This window comes from Sinocyclocheilus rhinocerous, unplaced genomic scaffold, assembly GCF_001515625.1.
Source record: "Sinocyclocheilus rhinocerous isolate Xijiao unplaced genomic scaffold, SAMN03320098_v1.1 scaffold1041, whole genome shotgun sequence".
Classification (NCBI taxonomy): domain Eukaryota; kingdom Metazoa; phylum Chordata; class Actinopteri; order Cypriniformes; family Cyprinidae; genus Sinocyclocheilus; species Sinocyclocheilus rhinocerous.
This window is the reverse complement of record NW_015637595.1, coordinates 199,022-216,322: the sequence shown is the minus strand read 5'-3', so window position 1 is coordinate 216,322 and position 17,301 is coordinate 199,022. Positions and strand designations below refer to the sequence as shown.

At 38.4% G+C, this 17,301-nt stretch overlaps 1 protein-coding gene and 1 long non-coding RNA gene across 2 annotated transcripts; both read right to left on the bottom strand.

The window, feature by feature from the left end:
* Window positions 1-1,643: 1,643 nt before the first annotated feature.
* Window positions 1,644-12,570, bottom strand: si:ch211-39i22.1 (CD99 molecule (Xg blood group)). The gene is made up of 5 exons (XM_016564325.1): window positions 12,530-12,570; window positions 11,297-11,347; window positions 10,705-10,737; window positions 2,281-2,397; window positions 1,644-2,191 (listed from the first exon to the last, which is right to left on the bottom strand). The coding sequence occupies exons 2-5, from the start codon at window positions 11,334-11,336 to the stop codon at window positions 2,109-2,111; spliced, it is 273 nt and encodes a 90-aa protein (XP_016419811.1). The 5' UTR covers window positions 11,337-11,347; window positions 12,530-12,570; the 3' UTR covers window positions 1,644-2,108.
* Window positions 12,571-13,065: 495 nt separating this feature from the next.
* On the bottom strand, window positions 13,066-17,301 carry LOC107749238 (uncharacterized). The gene is made up of 3 exons (XR_001641004.1): window positions 17,139-17,301; window positions 13,636-13,668; window positions 13,066-13,533 (listed from the first exon to the last, which is right to left on the bottom strand). It is a non-coding gene; the product is annotated as an uncharacterized LOC107749238 (long non-coding RNA).

Below are 17,301 nucleotides of genomic sequence, written 5' to 3'. Positions count from 1 at the left end.
GTAAAAATAAATGCATATTATAAGACAATGAAAGTGTTTTTGACCTTGCATGCATGTCAACCTGTTGTTGGGAACTCCCAAAACCAAAATATGAACGTTTCATTACCTATAATTTATTTACAGAAAACAAATAAAATTTTTATTACTGTAAAAAAAGACCATAAATTGTATGTAGTATTTTACAGTTCAATTAATATCCATTTTATTGCAGTATTACAAAAAAATACCTATTTTATTACAGTAAAATGAGATAGGTGCCGGTTGGTTGCTAGGGTGTTGCTAGAGTGTTCAGGTGGTTTCTAAAGTGTTGTTAGGGTGTTTTGGGTGGCTGCAAAAGTGTTGCTAATATACTTAAAGTAAGTATATTAGAAGTTACTTACTAATATATTTACTTGAAGTTCAGCAGTAAAATATCTGTTTCCCCGGTAACACTGTACATAAAGCAGCACTGCGCTCACAAACACTGCTTTATCAGGCATTACAGGCAGATCCAATCAGACCAATCACCGCAGATTAGCGTCACGCAAAGCAGGGGTTTGGACAAATGAATCATTGAGTGAATCGTTTTGGGAGTCGTTGAGCAAGTGGTCGACTCTGAATCATTGAAACGAGTCGTTTTTAAAACGAATCCCAAGCCGCTTTGACGTCAACATGAAACATTTGCATATTGCCCGCCCACTGTCAACCTGTTGTTGGGAACTCCCAAAACCAAAATATGAACGTTTCATTACCTATAACTTATTTACAGAAAACAAATCTATTACTGTAAAAAAAGACCATAAATTGTATGTAGTATTTTACAGTTCAATTCATATCCATTTTATTGCAGTATTACAAAAAAATACCTATTTTATTACAGTAAAATGAGATAGGTGCCGGTTGGTTGCTAGGGTGTTGCTAGAGTGTTCAGGTGGTTTCTAAAGTGTTGTTAGGGTGTTTTGGGTGGCTGCAAAAGTGTTGCTAATATACTTAAAGTATATTAGAAGTTACTTACTAATATATTTACTTGAAGTTTAGTGCTGTCAAACGATTAATCGTGATAAATCACATCCAAAATAAAACTTTTTGTTTACATAATATATGTGTGTGTACATATAAATACAAATACAATATATATAGAAAATATTTACATGTAAATATTTATAGTCATATAATTTATATTATATATAAATATATTTAATATATAAACATAACATATTTTTCTTTCCGGAGCGTCCGGCGGATCCGCAGCAGACCGCGAGCTGCGTGAGGAAGGCCAGCGTTAGCAGCGCAGACGTCTGCCGCAGCGTCTCCTGCATATCCTTCAGCACGCCTTTCCCCGCTCCGGGCCTGCAGTCGCTGAAGAAGGTGAAGGGAAAGCCGTAGAACAAGTCGAAGCTGTGATTGTTGGGATGATGGAGGTGATCGTTCCTGCTCTCACAGTTCACACCCAGATGCTACTTACCTGGAGAGTGAACACATTCATTCATTCATTCATTCATTAATTTGTTGTGCATTTTAAATAAATTTTTGTTATTTTTGTGCGTATTTTATTTATTTGTTTATTTTCTAAAGATGTCATAATGAACTTGTAATTTGTATTTTTTCCATCTTCTGGGTGGTTACTAGGTGGTTGCTAGGTTGTTTTGGGTGTTTGTGGGTTCTGGGTGGTTGCTAGGCAGTTGGGGGGGGGTTCTAGTTGGTTGCCAGGGTGGTTACTAGGGTGCTGCTAGGAGTTGTTAGAGGGTTTTGCATGGTTGCTAATTAGTTGTTTGAAGGTTCTGTTTGGTTGCTAGGGTGCTGCTAGGTAGTTGTTAGGGGGTTATAGGTGGTTGCTAGGTAGTTGGCTGTTCTGGTTGGTTGCTAGGGTGCTGCTAGGTAGTCGTTAGATGGTTGGGACATCAACAGCAAAAGAGAGGAAGTGTTTCTTCTCCGTTCTGCGAGTTGGTAAGTATGCTTATTTCGAGGCCCAAATCATGCATGATTATATGGTTAGTTGTTTTTTATTATTTGCTTTCATTGCTGTTTCTCACTGCTGAGCAGATCTGAGACCCACCAGAAGAGAATAACTTGTTTACAGCACTATCTATTGTTATATAAATATGATAATATTCAGTGACAAACATGATTTAAAGGTGAAAATGATCAGTGGATGGCTCACCCTGTGGGTCGCTCTGCGTGCCGTTCTCTTCTTTGGCGCTCTCCGGGTCTCCTGAAGAGAAAGCATATGTTCTCATCACAGTCGCTGCATTATCTGAGACTCAGATGTTCATGTGAGTGAAAGTGTAAACACCCACACACCTCTCTGGGCTTTGAAGCACAGTTTCTTCTTCTGATAGGTGAAGTATCCGGTTATGGCACCAACAGCTGCTACTGCGATCCCACAAACAACACCAACAACCATACCGGATCCGCTGTCTGCAACAGAACCACCCACACCAGGTCAGTCGTGTCAGTATGTGTATATATGGTTACTCGAGTGTTCTGAGTGGTTGCTAGGGAGTTGTTAGGTAGTTCTGGGTGGTTGCTAGGTAGTTGTTAGGGAGTTCTGGGTGGTTGCTAGTGAGTTCATAGGTAGTTATTAGCCGTTCTGTGAAGTAACTGATTACATGTAATCTGGATTATGTAATCAGATTCCAAAATGAAGTACTTGTAATTAGATTACATTTTAAAATACTCGTAATCAGACTTCATGTACTTTTTTTATTGATTACATGATTATATATTATTCACAGAATACAATTAATTATTCATAATTTATTTATTCTGCCTAATTATTTTTTTAATATATATATATATACACACTGGGAAACCTTGACGTAATTTCATGTTGTTTATAACAACAAATGGAATATTTATTTTTTCTCTTTGTTCTTTTTTATATCAATATGGTGATAAACGGGTTATGTCAAAAGTAATCTAAAAGTAATCTGATTATATTACCTAAAATGTGTAATGTAATGGATTACGTTACTAACTACAATTTTTGTCATGTAAAATCTGGAATCAGTAACGGATCACAATTTGTAAGTAATCTACCCAGCACTGGTTGTTAGGGGGTTCTGTGTGGTTGCTAGGGCGTTGCTAGGAAGTCATAAGGAAAATCTAGGTGAAGATTTCCCCCTGTGTCTCTCTGATCTTCAGGTCTGTAGACGTGGTTCTCCTTCTTCAAAGCAAGTCTGTGGGATTTTCTTAACCTGTTTTATATGGAGCCAGATCGGCCTCAAAAATAATACATTTCTAAAACAAAATTCATAAATGCTGAGCACAATTTACATTTACAAAATCCGATTCGTACATTCAAAACACAATTCATAAATGCAGAAGTAAAAGCATAAATATTTCCCCAAATGCTCACACAAAAGCATCTTACCTAAATAAATTTAAAATGTTTACACAAATATGTATATATCAAGTTCTTGAATTAATTTCCATCACACATTTATGAATGATGTTACATGTATTTATGGATCGTTGAATCTGCATTTGCAAATCATCACACATGCGTGGACTGCTTTGAATTTGTGTGCGGTATTTTTGAGACCTTCCTGGCAGGTTAAGATTCATAAATATCTTTTTTTGGAGGATGTTCCGTTCAGCCAATCGCGGTGAGCTTTTAATCCACCAATCAAAACACTCTTTACTGAACAGACTCAAGAAGCTCAACGCTGCGGTGTTCGATTTCGAACAACACACACAAGCGAAGAGATTTAGCATGGAGGATGAAAACCACACTCAACGAGTGAGTAAAGTCGTTTTTTTATCTGATGGCATTTTCTTATGATTAAAGGTTGTTTTAGTTAATTAAGTGTGCAGTGTTACAAAGTTGTTAGTCCACGCCAGCTTTCTTATATTATAACTGGTGTTTGTAGGAACACTTTAGTAATCACAGGATGAATGGGCGATAAACAATCAGTAAAACAACGATTTCGATGCTAAACTATTGCATAATTTTAAATACGATTTGTAGTCAATGGGTTCTAAAGTTACCATTGCGACCAGCTATAATCATAAGAAAATGCCATCAGATAAAAAAAACGACTTTACTCACTCGTTCAGTGTGGTTTTCATCCTCCGTGCTGAAATCTCTATCTGTTATAACAGGTGCAAGCGTATGCAGAGTTTCTATTTAGGCTATAACACGTGTTTGCAGCGTTGAGCAATGCAGTGCTGAAATTTGCGTGCTCACGAATCCTCTCATTATAACACACGAATTGTAGACATTATGAACGATTAATTATGCTTATATTTATTGTGTTATAACAGAGATTTGTGAGATATTATAACTATGAACTGAGATGTCTTTTAGAGACTATAAATGCAGCGCTCTTTGCTGGCATTCTGTCATACTGTAACAACGCGCAGTTGTTCTATAGAACATGGGGCTAACTGGAACTAAGCTAGGCTACTAAACTGTTGCCAAGCTAATTGCTAAGAGGATGCTAGCATCTACACGTCGAGACTTTTAATTTGGTTATTGGAAAGTGCGAGCACTCGCGTCCCATACACCGCACGACCCAGAGAGTCTCTGTGAACAGAAGCACAAACAGAACAAACCAACAGAAGGCAGTACCATCATCTTTCTTCTTTTATTCCAGACACAGAATAAGAACATATACAGGCAAGGCCATATCGCCAAGTGCCTCCCCTACACATCTCTCTCCATGACGGTGACAGCCACACTTTTTATAACAAGGCAGTAAATGAACCAAACCCACCCGAACTAACTTGAACATAAACACAAATAACATTGCTAACGCAAAAACCCAACCATCTTGCTTAATTAACACATAAATCAACTCTAAACAAATACCCATAATGCACCTGGCTGCTAGCACTCACTGCCGGCTCATTACAATACCAGTTCGGAGATTTCGCACAAATTCAAAGCAGTCCACGCATGTGTGACGATTTGCAAATGCAGATTCAACAATCCATAAATACATGTAACATCATTCATAAATGTGTGATGGAAATGAATTCAAGAACTTGATATATACATATTTGTGTAAACATTTTAAATTTATTTAGGTAAGATGCTTTTGTGTGAGCATTTGGGGAAATATTTATGCTTTTACTTCTGTATTTATGAATTGTGTTTTGAATTTACGAATCGGATTTTGTAAATGTAAATTGTGCTGTGCATTTATGAATTTTGTTTTATAAATGTATTATTTTTGAGGCCGATCTGACTCCATAGTTTTATTGTCCAGCAGGTGAAAATATTTAGTGTCACTTATAAATATTAATTCTTAGTGATCTGAACAAACCCCTAACACTAATAATTAAATAGTTAAAATTATCCAATTAAAAAATAAGATATAAAAAGTCAAAATTATGACATACTAAGTCAATAAAAAAATCAATTATGACAAAAAGACAAAATTGTGATATACTACGTTATGGCAAAAAAACTTCAACCTTTTGTCATAATGATATACCTTTTTATCTCATAATTTCAACATTTTATCTCATAATAATTTTAATTTAATTTTTTTATTTCTTCCATGAAATATGATATTAGTGTGTTTTGTGATATCAATCCCCAAAATGATAATTCATCATTTTGACTTTATTTCATTATGACATCAACGTTTTATCATAATTATGACTTTTTGTCATAATTATTTTTTTACAACTCATAATTTTGAATTTTATGTCAACATTTTGACTTTTATTTAGACTTTTTTCCACATTATTTTCTTTCTTCCATTAGGCATGCTAGATTATTTATAGTCAGAATGTTTTTTTAATCTCATAATTGTTTTTGTTTTTTTTATCTCATAATGTCATAATTGTGACTTTTGTTTCTCATAATCATGACCCTTTCTGTCATAATTGAAATAAAAAAAACTCAATTTTAACTTGTTAGAATTTTGACTTTTTGTTTTGATCTCTCTCTAAACCTGCATTATTTTCTTTCTCCCATGAAACATGTTAGGTTATTTTAGCCAGAATGCTTTTATTTCATAATTTCGATATTTTATCTCATAATGACTTGGTATGTCATAATTGTGCACTTATCAATAGTCTACCCACAATGCTCTGCTGCAGAGAAGCATGGACTGCCGCAGGATTCTCCACACACGCAGTGACAGGAGTGTTTGTGAGGGAAAAGACAGACAGACAAGACTGAACCTGATTTACAGATCCTGCAGGAGATGAAAGAGAGAGAAGTAACAACAAAAGACGCTCAACAGGAGTTTATTTACTTTAAACGAGGCTTCTGACACTCACTGATCATACAAACTGACCCATGATTATTCTGTCATCATTTACTCTCTCGTGTCGCTCCATTCACATTTATGCATTTAGCAGATGCTTTTATTTCAAAGTGACTTACAAAAGATTGTCTGTTGCTCGGCAACCACTTTGTTGCAACCACAACTGATTCTGAGGAACTACATTGTTTGGTGGAAGAATACTGTTTTTATTAATATCATTACACTTTATTTGCTCTGTTTTATTTTGTGAAACCTTACTGCGTATATGGAATAACCGATTTATAAAAGAAATAAACCCCGTGAAGCCGTTGTTTACAGTGAATTTATATCAGCTTCGCGTCGTGCCTAAATTCACTGTAAACCACGGCTTCTTGGGGCTTATTGCTTTATTTTACAGCTGTCAGTTTCTGATATTTCCAGGTTTAGGGGATCCAGCGTATGATATAAAGCAGACGCTTCACGTGGCTACAGGTTGGTTTCTGCTACAGCATTTATCACAAGCACTAATGCAGCAGTGGCACTTATCAATAGTCTACCCACAATGCTCTGCTGCAGAGAAGCATGGACTGCCGCAGGATTCTCCACACACGCAGTGACAGGAGTGTTTGTGAGGGAAAAGACAGACAGACAAGACTGAACCTGATTTACAGATCCTGCAGGAGATGAAAGAGAGAGAAGTAACAACAAAAGACGCTCAACAGGAGTTTATTTACTTTAAACGAGGCTTCTGACACTCACTGATCATACAAACTGACCCATGATTATTCTGTCATCATTTACTCTCTCGTGTCGCTCCATTCACATTTATGCATTTAGCAGATGCTTTTATTTCAAAGTGACTTACAGAAGAGGTACAAAAGCAATTTGTCAAAGAGCCAACGATATTCGCAATATATTCTGACTGACATCATCTAACATGTTTCATAATAAGGGTTATTTAGATTAGATTAGATTTAACACAATGACAATCAAGTCTAATCTAATCCAAATTACTCTCATACGTCTTATCTTCCACAAAACCTGTTAGATAATATTAGTCAGAATATTTGTTTTATAACGTAAATCTCGAAAGCATGTTTCATAATCTATACTTTTTTCATATTTATGACATTTTGTGAATTTCGATTTGAAATTTCAACTTTTTTTCTAAAAATTATGACTTTTTAAATATCATAATGTACCTTTTGTCATAATTAAAATTTTATCTCAATTTAGATTTTTTTTATAATTCAAAATTTATACTTTTTGTCATAACTGTAATTTCAACATGTTGCAAGCCTGTATTATTTTCTCAGGCACCAAAAGGGTAATTCATCATTTAGACTTTTTAATTTCATAGTTATGACATTATGCCAATTTTGACTCATAATTTCAACTTTTTTTCTCATAATTATGTTTTTTGTCATAATGTCATAATGACTTTTTATGCCATTTTTTTATTTATGTCATAATTTTTTCTTTATCTTGTAATTGACTTTTTACTTTCATAATTGACATTTTGTCATCATTTTGACTTTTATCTCCTAATTTTGATTTTTTAATCTTATAATTTTAACTTAATGTCATAAATTTTACTTTTAATTTCAACAAAACTTGTACTTTTTCTTCTATGAAACATGTTAGATTATTTTAGTCAGAATGTTTGTGTTTTATAACATCAATCTGAAAAAGGATAATCCATGATTTACTTTCCATTTCATAATTAGGACATTTTATGTAATAATTTCGACTTGTTTCTCATAATTATGACTTTTTATCTGGTAATTTAGATTTTTTTTAAAGTCATAATTTTAGCTTTTTGTCAACATTTTGATGTCTTCATTTCAACATGTCACTCCAACCCATATTATTTCCTTTCTTCCATGAAACGTCAGAAAGTTTGTGTTTTTTAACGTCAAATGAGACGGTGCCAGGTTTTACATCACTGGTTCCTGCATGCGCTGAATGCAAACGTGACGTGTTTAACAGCCGATCACTGTTTGTTCTGAACACATGAAGCAGAATCAGTGACGAGCAGATCTTTGTGTCTGTTAGACTGCGTGGGACGGCAGGTATTACAGACGATTAACTGGAGATGATCATCATGTCATTACTGGTGTTTGTTCAGTCAAGCATCACTGTTACTAGTGCTCAGTGTTAGGGGTTTGTTCAAAACACTAAGTATAAGTACTTATGAGTAACCCTAAATATTTTCACCTGCTGGACAATGAAACCGTTTTTCAAAAATCCCACAGACTTGCTTTGAAGAAGGGACCCGAGCCACATCTACAGACCTTAAGATCAGAGAGATGCGAGGGGTGAACAACCCAGAACCCCCAACAACTACCTGGCAACACCCTAACAACCACCCAGAACCCCCTAATGACAACCTAGGAACACCTAGAACCCTCTAATGACTATTCAGCAGCACCCTAGTAACCACCCCACACCTCCTAACTACCACCCAGAACCTTCTAACGACTACCCAGCAACACCCTAGTAACCACCCAGAACCACCTAACTACTTAGCAACACATTAGCAACCACCTAGAACCCTCTAATGACTAACCAGCAACACCCAAGTAACCACCTCGCACCTCCTAACTACCTAACAACCACCCAGAACTCCCTAATTACCTAGCAAACACCCAAAACCCATAATGACAACCTAGCAACACCCTGGTAACCACCGAAATCCCCCTAACAACTACTTAGCAACACCTTTGTAACCACCCAGAACTCCCAAACAACTACCTAGTAACCACCCCAATACCCATAACAACAACCTAGCAACCACACAGAACCCTCTAACAACTACCTAGCAACACCCTAGTAACCACTCGGAAAACCCTAACAACTACCTAGCAACCACCCAAAACCCCATAATGACTACCAAGCAACACCCTAGTAACCACCCAGAACTACTTAACTACTTAGTAACACCACCTAGAAGCCTCTAATGACGACCCAGCAACACCCTAGTAACCACCCCACACCTCCTAACTACCTAGCAACCACCCAGAACCTTCAAACGACTACCCAGCAACACCCTAGTAACCACCCAGAACTACTTAACTACTTAGTAACACCCTAGCAACCACCTAGAAGCCTCTAATGACGACCCAGCAACACCCTAGTAACCACCCCACACCTCCTAACTACCTAGCAACCACCCAGAACCTTCAAACGACTACCCAGCAACACCCTAGTAACCACCCAGAACTACTTAACTACTTAGTAACACCCTAGCAACCACCTAGAAGCCTCTAATGACGACCCAGCAACACCCTAGTAACCACCCCACACCTCCTAACTACCTAGCAACCACCCAGAACCTTCAAACGACTACCCAACCACCCCACACCTCCTAACTACCTAGCAACCACCCAGAACCTTCGAACAACTACCCAGCAACACCCTAGTAACCACCCAGAACCACGTAACTACTTAGCAACACCCTAGCAACCACCTAGAAGCCTCTAATGACTACCCAGCAACACCCTAGTAACCACCCCTCACCTCCTAACTACCTAACAAGCACCCAGAATTCCCTAATTACCTAGCAAACATCCAAAACCTCATAATGACAACCTAGCAACACCTTAGTAACCACCAAAATCCCCCTAACAACTACTTAGCAACACCATTGTAACCACCAAGAACTCCCAAACAACTACCTAGTAACCACCCCAATCCCCCTAACAACAACTTAGCAACCACACAGAACCCTCTAACAACTACCTAGCAACACCCTAGTAACTACTCTGAACCCCCTAACAACTACCTAGCAACCACCCAAAACCCCATAATGACTGCTAAGCAGCACCCAAGCAACCACCCAGAACCTCCCAATGACAAGCCAGGAACCACCTAGAACCCTCTAACGACTATTCAGCAACACCCTAGTATTCACACCACACCTCCTAACAACCACCCAGAACCTTCTAACGATTACCCAGCAACACCCTAGTAACCACCCAGAACCACCTAACTACTTAGCAACACCCTAGCAACCACCTAGAACCCTCTAATGACTAAACAGCAGCACCCTAGTAACCACTCCACACCTCCTAACTACCTAGCAACACCCTAGCAACCACCTAGAAGCCTCTAATGACTACCCAGCAACACCCTAGTAACCACCCAGAACCACCTAACTACCTAGCAACACCCTAGCAACCACCTAGAACCCTCTAATGACTAACCAGCAACACCCTAGTAACCACTCCACACCTCCTAACTACCTAGCAACCACCCAGAACCTTCTAACGACTACCCAGCAACACCCTAGTAACCACCAGAACCACCTAACTACTCAGCAACACCCTAGTAACCACCCAGAACCACCTAACTACCTAGCAACCACCCAGAACCCTCTAAGAACTCTTAGCAACACCCTTTTAACCACCCCGAACCCCCTAACAACAAGAATCCACCCAGAACACTCCAGCACTTTGACTTTCTCACAAATTTAACATTTAAGAAATGTTTGTTTCTATGATGTAGTTGAAGGATATGATACCGTTCGACTCAGAAACGGCTCCGGCGCTGCGAGCTGTAATGAGAGAGAAAACATAACGAGATTCAACACAGATATTGCCAATAACTATTTCTGTGCGATATGAAGAAAACACAAATACCCTGCTTTCTTTGTTTATTTTAGATGCTTTTTGCTGCACACATTTAGCCAATGTATTGAGTATAATGCATTGCTTACAATATTTTAATTTAATTAAATTTTTAAAATTGTATTTATTATATATTTATTTTATTTTATTTCCAGGAAATGCTTTATACATCAGTATCTCTGATGCCTAGAAGCCCAGAGCTGAAAATCCTGATTATTCTATGCATTTATACCATTTATATGATTTAATATGCTTATACTATATACATGTTTTAATTGATTACAAAAACTGCCTACCGGGGTTTTAATCTTTAGTGTCTCAAGACCTTGAGCAAGAACAAGTAAGCATTATAATTTAGGCCAGACTCAGTTTACTTAATTTAACCTGAGAATAATGCATAATAAGATTAAAGGCGTTAAGACTAAAGTATGCACTGCAAAAGATCACGTATATATGACTAAATAATATAAAACACAAAGTCCGTACCTTTGCCTTGACCTGCGCTGTGCCGGTCTGCATCTCCCATTGCATTCTCTACTGTAATCAAATATATAATTAACATGACGCAAACTCTGAAATGTATTGATTCTATACTGAATATGGAAACTTCATTCATTTAGAATCGAGCTGAATTTGTACATTGTGTTCATACATGATATAATTTCAAAGCAGCTTTTAAGAGAAACATTGCATGTTTATGGACATGCTAAACTTTGAATACAATAGATTGTTACCTGCTTTCTCTTCTGTAAAGTAAATGATAAATGATATGCTGATATTTGCACTCTGAATCACTAATCATCTCTTTTAATGGACAGTTTTGACTCGCCGAACCAGGAGCAGCAGATAAATGAAGTGTGTGATCACTAACAAGGAACTGAGTGCATCAGACACACACCACTGAATCTGTTCCAGTTCAGTCATGCGTTATGTGAGCGATTGAAATGCACTCAAACCGTCGAGACGCGGGGATTTTTTCATGCGCAGTGCTGTGTCATATGTGTAAAGTCATTGGACGAGGCTAACGAGGTTTGGAAATCACATGCAAGCACGAATTATATGGTGCACTGACTGTCAAGAGATTGGAATAATTAAGATATTTTCAATGTTTTTGAAAGAAGTCTCTTCTGCTCACCAGGGCTGCATTTATTTCATCAAAAATACTGTAAAAATTTTGAAATATTATTGCAATGTAAAACAGCTGTTTTCTATGTGAATATCTGTTAAACTGTAATGTATTTCTGTGATGCGCAGCTGTATTTTCAGCATCATTACTCCAGTCTTCAGTGTCACATGATCTTCAGAAATCACATTTCTGATTATTATCAATGTTGAATGTTATTCACAGAAATTAATTACAGTTTAACAGATATTCATATAGAAAACGGCTGTTTTTCATTGTAATAATATTTCACAACTTTTACTGTATTTTTAAAAATAAATTCAGTCTCGGTGAGCAGAAAAGGCTTCTTTCAAAAACATGAAATAATTGTAATTATTCCAAACGTTATAGACTCATAGAGAAGCTCAAGACTAACGGATGCCGTCTCTGTTAAATGATGGAGAATGTAAGTATAATTCATCATTAATGTACTGACACGCAACAACACAGCTTTACGGTATTAACCGTAACAGTCAGGGATCGTTTTATTTTCCTCTGTAATTCCAGATTTAAATCGACCAAAAAAGATGCACTAAAGCTTTGTGATGATCTCTTACCTATATCTTCATCGAAAGCATCAGCAAGATCAAATCCTACAGAATGAACAGGAGAAACACAAATATAATAGTATCTCAATGATACTAAAATAACATGGGATACATAATTAATACAGGTCAGATTTCTACACTCAAAAATCATGCTATAGTTTATTATTAACTATTGCACCTAATCGATTTAATTTAAATAACCATATTATTCAAAATAATGCATTTATTCAAATGGCTTAGAATCAGCATAAATCTGTTCATTGGGAAAACTATCACATTTATTCAATTAAAAAGTATGAACTTGGTTAAATATATGACTGTAACTGTGGAACAAGCAATAATCAAATAGATAAATGTTTGAGATTGAAACATATTGGATTTATTGATGATAAATATGTAGATCTTGTCATTGTGCATTTAAAACACTTTAGTTTATTAGCACTGTTACAGAAATCCGATCAGCTTCATTTATGCATCACATTATATATATATGTGTTTTTATTTATTATTTTCAGCTTTTTTTCCATTACTGAATGGTTTTTAATACTTTTAGTTATTTTATTTCCAGTTAGTGACTTCAGTTTTTATTTCCAGTTAGTAATTTTAGTGTTTAAACTCATTTAGTTGCCAGACCAGTATGTCTGATCTGCTGCGTCTGCTTTTTCAGCGAAACGGTACAGAGAGGAAAATACGTCATAGTCAAAACCACACGATTATTACAGGCTTCCCAGATGCATTTCTATGACTTTTCCAGGACTTCATGGTCACAGGATATTTGAAGGATTTTTGAAATCATTTCATTGAAGATTGCGTTCAGAAAGAGCCGCTTCTGGCTATGAAATATTTCAGGGCTGAGAATAACTGGGACACATTATCTGATAGAAACTCCTGATCTCTCAGGTTTCTGTGGCTGTTCTGAATCGTTATTCTCAGTGTTGTTTGTGGAGTGTAATGTCTTTGTGTTTAGATCAGATCACCTGCTGGTGTTTCTTCAGCATCTTCTGTCGCGGCGTCTGAGGAAACACACATCAGGGTTAAAACGCTTTCACTGAACGCTAAAGCACATCTTGATTTTCTCTGAATAATTGTTGAAGCCTGTAGTAAATGAAGTGTACCTGTGTCAGGGTTTGTGTCTTCAGCTTCAGGCTCTATTAACACACAAAGACAACACAAGTCATGCTGCGTTATTATACAGATAATGCATTGACTAACAGACTAACTGTTTATTCTGATTATTATTATCAAACTGAAATAAATGTAAAATGTAAATATATTGAACATTGACATTTTGTATGCATTAAACGGTGCATCAGTGATTCTACCACAGAAAACAAGGGTGCCTTTGCATTGTGCCTAAAATCAGTATTATTTTAGAATTATTGATTATTATTTTGAATAAGATATTATTTTTATCTTTTCAAATTTTAGTTTAATTTTTAGCAATCTTATGTGCTTTTGTTTAATTTTTATTTTATTATTATATATGTAATTTATTTTATTATATATTTTTCCATTTAAGTTTTTACTTATTTCCAGTTACATTAATGTTATTGTTTTCATTTTGTTTAGGTTATCTAATATTTATATTTTATTTCAGCTTCATTTCAGTTACTGTACATTTTTGATTTTTAATAGGTTTAGTTTTTTTTTTTTTCAGGTAGTAATTTTAGTGCTTCAACTTAAACTTTAACTTTTCAGTTAGTTGCCAAGGAAATGTTTCTGTTTTTCATTAATTTTCATTAATAAAAGTTTTTAACTAATATATTTTTTACATTTATTTCATCTTAATTTCAGTTACTTGATTGTTTTAAACTATAATTTTTAATTGTTTTAGTCAGTGTTATAGTTCCATTTCAGTCGGTCACTCTAGACGTCACGTCGGTGATGACCGACGAATTGGGATCTCGCCAGAGAGACCAATCCACTTCGAGTGTAACTAAACGAGCCAATGGATATTGGCATGAACATTTCGCATCTGGCTGCCACAAACGCATTTTCGAGTGCATCCATCCCCAAGATTGGTTTGCAGCGATCGACCTGAAGGATGCGTACTGCCCTTCGGGCTGTCCCTGTCGCCTCGCGTCTTCACCAAAGTCGTGGAGGCAGCCCTTGTTCCTTTGAGAGAAAGCGGGGTGCGCATCCTCAACTATCTTGACGACTGGCTCATACTGGCTCACACAGGGTCCTGGTGCTCAGACACCTCAGCCAGTTGGATCTTCGGGTCCACTGGGAAAAGAGCAAACTCGTGCCAACGCAGAGGATCTCTTTTCTCGGCATGGAGTTGGATTCGGTCAGCCAGACAGCACGCCTCACCCAGGAACGTGCTCAGTCGGTGCTGAACTGCCTCAAGACTTTATCAGGCAGGACGGCGGTCCCACTGAAATTCTTTGAGAGGCTCCTGAGGCATATGGCTGCAGCTGCGGCGGTAGTTCCGCTCGGTCTGCTTCATATGAGACCGCTTCAGCACTGGCTCCATGGCCGAGTCCCGAGGTGGGCGTGGCGACGTGGTACTCACCGGGTTCAGATTATACCGGCCTGCCACAGAACATTCAGCCCGTGGTCAGATCCCTCGTTTCTTCGGGCAGGAGTGCCCCTGGAACAGGTATCCAGGCATGCTGTGGTATTCACGGATGCCTCGGCCACCGGCTGGGGGGCCACGTACAACGGGCATGCATTGTCAGGGGTTAGGACGGGTCCCCAACTGCGTTGGCATATCAATTGCCTCGAGTTGCTGGCAGTACGCCTTGCCCTGAGCCGCCTCAGAGGGCGCCTTCGGGGCAGGGACGTTCTGGTCCGCACGGACAACACTGCGACTGTTGCGTATATCAACCGGCAAGGCGGTTTACGCGCCCGTCGCATGTTGCAACTCGCCCGTCGAGTTGAAGTTTCTTTCTATGAAAACCCTACTCCTGAATGCATTTGGCCTCGATCAAGAGGGTGGGGGACCTGCAGGCATTTTCGGTCAACGAATCATGCCTTGAGTTTGGGCCGGCTTATTCCAGTGCAACACCGAGACCCCGGCCCGGCTACATGCCCAAAGTTCCTACCACCCCTTTCAGGGACCAGGTAGTGGACCTGCAAGCGCTGCCCCTGGAGGAGGCAGACCCAGCCCTAGCTTTGCTCTGTCCTGTACGCACACTGCGACAGTACGTGGATAGAACTCAGAGCTTTAGGACCTCAGAACAGCAGAAGGGGAAGGCTGTCTCCAAGCAGAGGATGGCCCACTGGATAGTGGATGCCATCACCTTGGCCTATGAAGCACAACGTGTGCCCGGCCCGCTCAGGCTGCGTGCTCACTCCATTAGGGGTGTCGCGTCGTCCTGGGCGCTGGCTCGTGGTGCCTCGCTAGCAGACATCTGTAGAGCTGCGGGCTGGGCGACTCCTAACACGTTCGCTAGGTTCTATAGCCTGCGTGTCGAACCGGTTTCCTCCTGTGTTCTCACCTCAAACAGGTAGTGGCACTGAAAGGCCTGGTTCAGAGTCGGCTTGCGGTGTCCTGGACGCCTATTTCTCCAGAGAGTCCCCTGACCGGGCAGACCCTGTTGAGTCCTCCAGCACTCTGGCGGCCAGACGTGGCGGAGTGTCCGGCGCCAGGCCTTTCAGCCAATGAATTCCTGAAATCTGGTGTGAGGCTAGTGCCCATATGAGTGACCCGGTTGGGATCCCATATGTGTATTTCCACTGTACAGTTACTAGGGCCGTGTTTCCCCGGCAGACCACGTTCTGCCATCTCTAAATGATGCAGCCATGAGCCATCTCAGAGACTTCCATGTGCAGTAGGGACCCTCGGGGTTACTTAAGTGAGTAAATGTCACTTAAGTCGGTTAAGTGTGTCTCGGTTACGTATGTAACCCTCGTTCCCTGAAGGAGGGAACGGAGACCAGCGTATACCCACGCTGCGGGGTGTGGCAGCCAGATGCGAAATCCGCATGTCAATGTCCATTGGCTCGTTTAGTTACACTCTAAGTGGATTGGTCTCTCTGGCGAGATCCCAATTCATCGGTCATCACCGGCGTGATGTCTCCGTTCCCTCCTTCAGGGAACGAGGGTTACATACGTAACCGAGACGTTTTTATTAATAGTTTGAATTAGTTTAAATTTTTGTATTTTCTGTTTATTTAAATTTTAGTTAGTTTTAGTAATTTTGTTGTTTTGTCAGTTTTATTAGTGTTTTAAAAATGTCTATATAGTTTTTATTCATTTTTATTTCCGTTTTAGTTATTTTAGTACATCAAGTTAAACTAAATTCAAATAAATTCAAATATTTTTTTAAATATATAATTTTCAGTTAACTTTTATTTTATTTCAAGTAACATTTTTATGCTTTTAATTTTAGTTTTACTTAATAATCACCCTGGTTTCAGTTTTAGCTTTTATGTATTTCCAGTTAGTAACTTTAGTGTGTCAACTTATTTTACTTAGCTGCCAAGTTTAGGTTTTTCATCTAATATTTATACTTTATTATTTATTTCATTATTTGTTTATTAATATTTGTATGTCATTTCAGCTTATTTTGATTTTTAATAGCTATAGTTTAGTAAACCCTGCTAAGAACACCTCTTACTCGAGATAAAATCACTGTAAAGTGCTTTAATTTTAATGTCTGTGTTTGTTTAACCTGCAGGAGCTGTTGCCTCCTCCGCTGGTTCCTCAGGTGTTTCCTCAGGTGTTTCTTCAGGTGTTTCCTCAGGTGTTTCCTCAGGTGTTTCCTCAGGTGCAGGAACTTCAGCTGGTTTTTCAGCGTCTGCAGCTGAAACATAAAGATCTCTCAATCAGACAGG

Bases quoted from the DNA above. Each gene is read 5' to 3' on its own strand.
- si:ch211-39i22.1 (XM_016564325.1), bottom strand. From the start codon at position 11,336: ATGGGAGATGCAGACCGGCACAGCGCAGGTCAAGGCAAAG. The intron at 2,398-10,704 runs GTATCATATCCT...GTTCTGTTGCAG, and splicing joins AGCCGTTTCTGAGTCGAACG to ACAGCGGATCCGGTATGGTT. The intron at 2,192-2,280 runs GTGTGTGGGTGT...CTTTCTCTTCAG, and splicing joins GTGCTTCAAAGCCCAGAGAG to GAGACCCGGAGAGCGCCAAA.